The 6,000-nt window shown below is 36.3% G+C and overlaps 1 protein-coding gene across 12 annotated transcripts in view; it reads left to right on the forward strand.

The window, feature by feature from the left end:
• The window catches only part of kcnq5a (potassium voltage-gated channel, KQT-like subfamily, member 5a), a 193,537-nt gene extending 187,762 nt beyond the window's left edge, over positions 1-5,775 (forward strand). For all 12 annotated transcript variants that reach the window (XM_038272545.1, XM_038272553.1, XM_038272546.1 and 9 more), the window contains one exon: positions 737-5,775. In XM_038272545.1, coding sequence (XP_038128473.1) covers positions 737-1,786 — 1,050 coding nt within the window. In that variant the 3' untranslated portion in view covers positions 1,787-5,775. The remainder of the gene's footprint in view (positions 1-736) is intronic.
• Positions 5,776-6,000: the final 225 nt, after the last annotated feature.

Here is a 6,000-nt window from a genome sequence, read left to right on the forward strand (position 1 = left end):
ACAAAATACATTTTTTTGAAACAATTTGATCTACTTTCAAATCTTAAGACACAGAAGAAAAGCACAAAAAATGCTTGATTATATGCATACTGCACAAAAAAGGCTCAAAGTTAATTCAAACAGGCTGTTCAGACATTTTAATCCTGATAGAATTACCTTAAATGTCAGAAGAGGAAACTAGTAAAAAGCTTGGCCGTTTTAATTTTTAAATTTTTTTTTTTTAGATAGATCCATAAGTAATTATTTGAAATATGTGCACTTGTCCCTCATTTTCACTAGTAAATAACACTCTGTGCCAATGGGATGAGTTTTTTTGGCCACCATGGGACCTTTGGCGTCCTGTTACTTGGAATAATATCATTCCCATCATTCTAAACTGCTTAACACACCCAGATGTTTTTTTTAAGGCTAGTTGAGTTTAAACATTGTTTCCAAATAGTTTTAGACAATTTTTTTTTTGTCTCATGCCCCATTTTCAAGCTGTACTAGCAAACTGCAGTGAGTCATTTTTTTCCCATCAGAGTAAAGACGGTGTATTACTAAATGTAAGGAGGTGAACTGTTTCAGCCTGGTGACTTGGTTTGCATTTACTGTAATCTCAGACCTGTTATTCAGGAAAAACTTGTCCTTGAGAGGTGATTAGTTTTGTTATTACATGAAGATTTTTGAAAGTGACATGCTTAACATTCTTTACTTATATGTTCACTGCATAATGTTATTGTTTTCTTGCATTAAGGTTTCCTCTATCGAAACCAAGTTGGATTCTTTGCTTGACGTTTACCGCCAAGTTCTACAGAAAGGTCCCTCAGGGCTCTCCCTCTCCTCTCTGCCTCTGTTTGAGCTGGATAATCACCAGCACCACAACCTAGACTACCCATCCTCCCCCCAGAGGGGCGATAACGTTAGAGTTCGAGGAGACAATGGAGGCGGCGGGATACACCGTTCACATAGCGCCAACCCAAGAGGCTTGCGGCTCATCCTGCCACCCGCTGACGATGACGGCCCTCCGGACTCTGCGCCTCCATCTTACCCACCCTCCACCGCCTCTCTGTCCCCTTCCCCTCTGCTACCCCCAGACAGCCCTTACCCAACCCTCAACACCCCTTCCAAAAAGCCCCACTTTCCAGATCTACCACCTCCACCATCATCAAGTGGGAGTTTTACCCTCCAGCTTCCCCCTGTGGTACGCCCATCAAACCTCCGATGCCCCGCCGACCCAGTCTCAGATCATTTGAGAGATGAAGTAGGAGCAGATGAGCAAAGTCTGGGCCCTACTGTTGTTGTAGGATGTAGTGCTGAGGATGATGCTGATGGGGGCAGGGAGGCAGAGTTTGCTCCAGGTAAGGTGCAGCTGCGCAAGAAGTCCGGCCTGAAATCCGAAGGAGTCTGGAGAAGGCATTTGAGCCTTGAGGTTAACCCCTGGCTGCTGCTCTCATCTAACTCAGAAAGGAGGTCTGCAGACTGGGCCGGCAGTCTAGGGAAATCCCTCTCTGCGCAAAATATCAACCAGCCTTTAACCAAACGTGCCCCCGGCCTCTCCTCCGCACTCAACAACAGCAGCAGTAGCAGCAACGACAGCGAGCGCGGGAACGGCCATAGCGACCTCAGCAACTGGGACGGAACAGAGCTCTTCATTAGTGAGCGTAAGCCGACAGCTTATAACTTTCTGTCCCAAGGACCGGACAGCAGCCAGTCTGACATTTTACAAACAGAAGAGGAGGATGTACCTCTTTCAAAGGGAAACTCTGAGTTCCTCAGTCAATCTTCACACTTACAGCTGGTGTGAGCACAAACCGCAAACTGTATGTATACACAATTCTGTGGCCAACGCCACTTTTAAAGGTATTTATATAGGGCACCATGCAGATGCTCTGAATTTTAGAATTTATACATCTACAAACAATGTTTTTTTTTTTTAGACCTTGTGTTACATGATTATGATCATTTACATACCAGTTATATCCACCAACACCCTTTTATGTGGCACCTAAATGTTTGCATCCAGTAGGATAAAAGAATGTGCGACTGTGAATGCCAACAGCTGTGTTTATGTTACACACATACACACAGATAAGTTATTTTTTGTTAAAATAAGTGCACTTGTTCTTGGATTGAGGAGGTAAAAAAGACATTTTACCAATGGAAAAAGACAATTAATACTTAAAATAAGAAAAAATAATTGCATTGTCTTACTTCAAGTGCATATTATCTAATTATCTTATTTTAAGAGTTAAACTACTCGTTCCATTGGTAATCTATCTCATTTACATCCTTAAATTAAGGGTAAATACAATTAATTTAAGAAATTTTTACTTATTTCTAGATTGTTTTTCCAGTGCAAAAAAGGACAAAAATTATATTCAGCACCTTGCAAAATTATAGACACTCCTTGGACCTGTATGTGTCTGTTTCAAATGCTTGTCAACCAAATGTTAATATCAGACATAGAGTAAATTCAAAAAGTCACATTTAGATTTCATAAGGTAAAAAATAGCTATCCTTTATGAAAGTTTAACTTAAACCAGCACTGCTTGTTCTGACCCAAAAGCAACTTCCATTGAGCATCTGTATCAATAATTTTTGCTGTGAAAGACTTCAGTTTGTTTTGTTTTTCCCGAAATATTTTTATTCAGCCACATTTGAGAGTTCAATGTTTAAGCTCACTGTAAGGCTTTTTAGTTGGATTTAAGTCCAGAGATTCTTTTTGTTTTGTCGTTTCATTCGGAAATCAACTTCCTGGTGTGCTTTGAATCACCAATCTTGGAGCTTTTCTGTTGCTTAATTTGGTGATGCTTAAGCAAACAAACCAAGAGCCGGACAATTCAAGTCCCAGAGCACCAGCCTACCACTACCATGTTCAACTGTCTGTAAGATGTTCTTTTTTTTTAACAGTCTGTTTTGTTATTGGTTCTTTTGGGACCTCCTAGATGAGCTGTTGATTCACTCTTTGAGTGAAATCAATAAACTAAGCCCTCCTGAGAAGGTTCACTGCTCTTACCATCATTTAATGGATTTTATTATTGTTCACTAGAGTCCCAGAGTCTTACAGTAGAAGTTGTTTTGTAACCCTTTCCAATCTGGTAGGTTTCACGTCTATTCTTACAATTCTATAGATGGGGACCTAAAGTGTTACTCTTTGAATACTCTAAACATATTTCATCCAGTCAAACAGGTTCTATGTCAGTTATTTCTGTAGGTCAAGGAGCAATCAGCTCTGGTGGTTTGGATTTTTTCCACAAAAAACTTGATTAACCACACGGCTTATTTGGCTGGAATAGCTTTTCTCACATATTCATTGAAGTCATGCTTTTGTATTTACTCTTAGAATCTTTGTCTGACATGATTTTTTTGTTCAATTTGAAACATTTTTATGGTGGTAAAAAAAAATCTATTAAAAGAGGAAGCAGCCTTATCCTCTGACCATCTTCCACACCTCTGCTGGGGAAAATAATCTCTGCAATAATCTGGCACAATTAGTTCGTCAGAGCATGTCAGAAACTTCTTAATTTCATCATCATGTAAATTTTCAGTAAAATGCATTGATGTTTATGGTTATTGTGTGAAAAAAAACTGTGAAAGAGTTAAAGGGATGTGAATACTTATGCAAGGCACCTGACCTAGGAATCTTTCAGAAGAAAATGCACCCCCCCCCCCCCCCCTTTTTTTCTATCATAATCTTACAAAATAAGGATTTCAGTTTTGAAAAAAATCTGCTTCTCTTGAGGTGAGAAAAATGACAGTATAGATGATGTAAGTAAATTATGTGGCTCTTCACGTGTGAATATTTAACTTTTCTATTAATCAATCTGGACCTCAACTTAAACAAAAATGCATGATTTTTTTCAGTTGAAGGAGAGAAAAAGAGACAACTTAAATATAAAAATAAATTTAAAAAACTGGGTCTGCTTGAGAAAATGTTCACCCTTAAAACTAGTGATGAACAGATACAAGTATAACCAGTAATCACGAGCACTAAATGTGGTAGATGAGCCAACTAGAACAAAAACTCAGACTCACTTTGTTTTGTATAATTGATCAGTTTGATCATTTTTCTTTAGGAGAAGACAAACCATGTTCTTTTCATTGATTGTTTGTCTTTAGTATTAAATCTCTTAATTTCTTTCCGTACACATATCACTTCCTTTAACACACGTTATCAGAAATATACCCTGAGATGCATTAATTATATAATAGTGAGACGATATTCTACAACTGCTTCAAGTCCCAATGACCTCCTCCTGTGTTTGCATCTGGTGAATCATGTGCTTATAATTTTGATGCTGATTTAGCAAAGACCTCCACAATCTTGCATGAGAAGCTGCATGTTTGCAGCTATTAATATTAGTCAAAGACACAGTTACAAGATACAGTATGTTTCTGCACAGTTAAGTGTTTCCCCAAAGCCTTAAAGCTAAACATACAAACTCATTTTTTCCTGTTTGAGCATTTTTTTTTTTGTTCTAATTTGGAATATTTTGACACTGTATAATTTTATTGACAGCTTACTACATCAACACAAGTGCATACAACACATCACTGGGATCTGTGTTTCTTTTTCCTGCCAAAGACAGAGTAAAAAGCTGCTGTGCTGATGAAAGCTTCAGTTTAAACAACAAGTGAAGGAGGTGTGTTGTTGGGAAGAATGTGCTGTTTTTAATGCTACATGCATATTTTGTGTTTACTCTCTACCCTAATTTTATATTTTTTAATTGCAAGCGTTCAACAGTAAAATTGTATGCAGACGTCGAACTGAAAAATGTAAGAAAATTTTCAAAAATAAGCTGATGTCCTTTAAGATTAACTGTATAAATATGGAAAAAATAGGGAATTGAAAAACTGTTAAAGTGAAATTACTGTAGGTTCACTTGCAGGCTTTAAAAAAAATATTTAATGTATTTTTTCTCTTCAAATCTGTTTCTTAAGTGATCCACAAAAGATTTCAGCCATTTTTGTTTCTTCTACATTTTATTTTTTATTTTAATTCATTTTGTCACACTTAAAATATACGTTTCCATCAATTATTTCCTTCATTGATATTGTGATTTTCTTTTTCTGCTTTAGTCCCTGTTCAGAAAGCAGATTGCTAATAATTTAACACTGAGAGTTATAGCAAGTATTATTTTCAGAAAAATGCTAACAGTTAACATTTATGTGATTTTCTTCAATATGCTTTCATCCATAAAATAACTTGTTGTGGCAAAAAAAGAGAGAGAAAGAAATACATTTTCATATTAAACAGCACAGTTTCTAGTGAATAGATGGGCCTGGTGATGTGATATTTGATGTTCGTAGCTGCATGATTTTGGAACTGATTTGTTGCTTTAAAAATGTGGCTGCATATGGAAAACCCTACAGGCCAAAGGAATTATGGATGAAAGAAAATAATGAGGCTGTACTTCCCATGACAACATGTTATATTTTGCAGTCTGTAATTATTTAAAGGTGCCTTTTCTGCTCATAGATTGCGTTTATTTCCACTCACTGCCTACAACATATTATATTTGATTGTACTGAAATCCAACTGCTCATTTTGGACTGGACATCCAGTTCCATTAAGCCATCTGGCTTTAAGACTTTACGACTTCAATGGCCAAAAATTCTTAAAAACTGATCTACGGCTTGAACAGTAATTTATTACACAGCTGGCCTTAAAGCTTGATAATGTTAACATTATTATTTCTTTGAAATTAATTTATTAAAGCGCACATTATATTCTCTGGATGAGAAATGCAAAAATGATTTTATTATTCATTAATAAAGTATGGATTAACAAAACGATTTGTTTCATGGAGTTTTCTACTGTACATGGTTATAAATTTTGTTTTTTTATTATTATTTTTTATATATATATATATATATATATATATATATGACAACTGAAGTCTTTTTTTTTAAAGCATGATTATTATAGAGGGTTATTGCACAGGGTATTTACATGGGTATTAATATAGATGGGTATTTATCTATATAGCTAATGCACTAGGTATCAAACATAAAGAA

The sequence above is a fragment of the Cyprinodon tularosa genome, unplaced genomic scaffold (genome assembly GCF_016077235.1).
Source record: "Cyprinodon tularosa strain WSP-4 unplaced genomic scaffold, ASM1607723v1 ctg836, whole genome shotgun sequence".
Taxonomy (NCBI): Eukaryota; Metazoa; Chordata; class Actinopteri; order Cyprinodontiformes; family Cyprinodontidae; genus Cyprinodon; species Cyprinodon tularosa.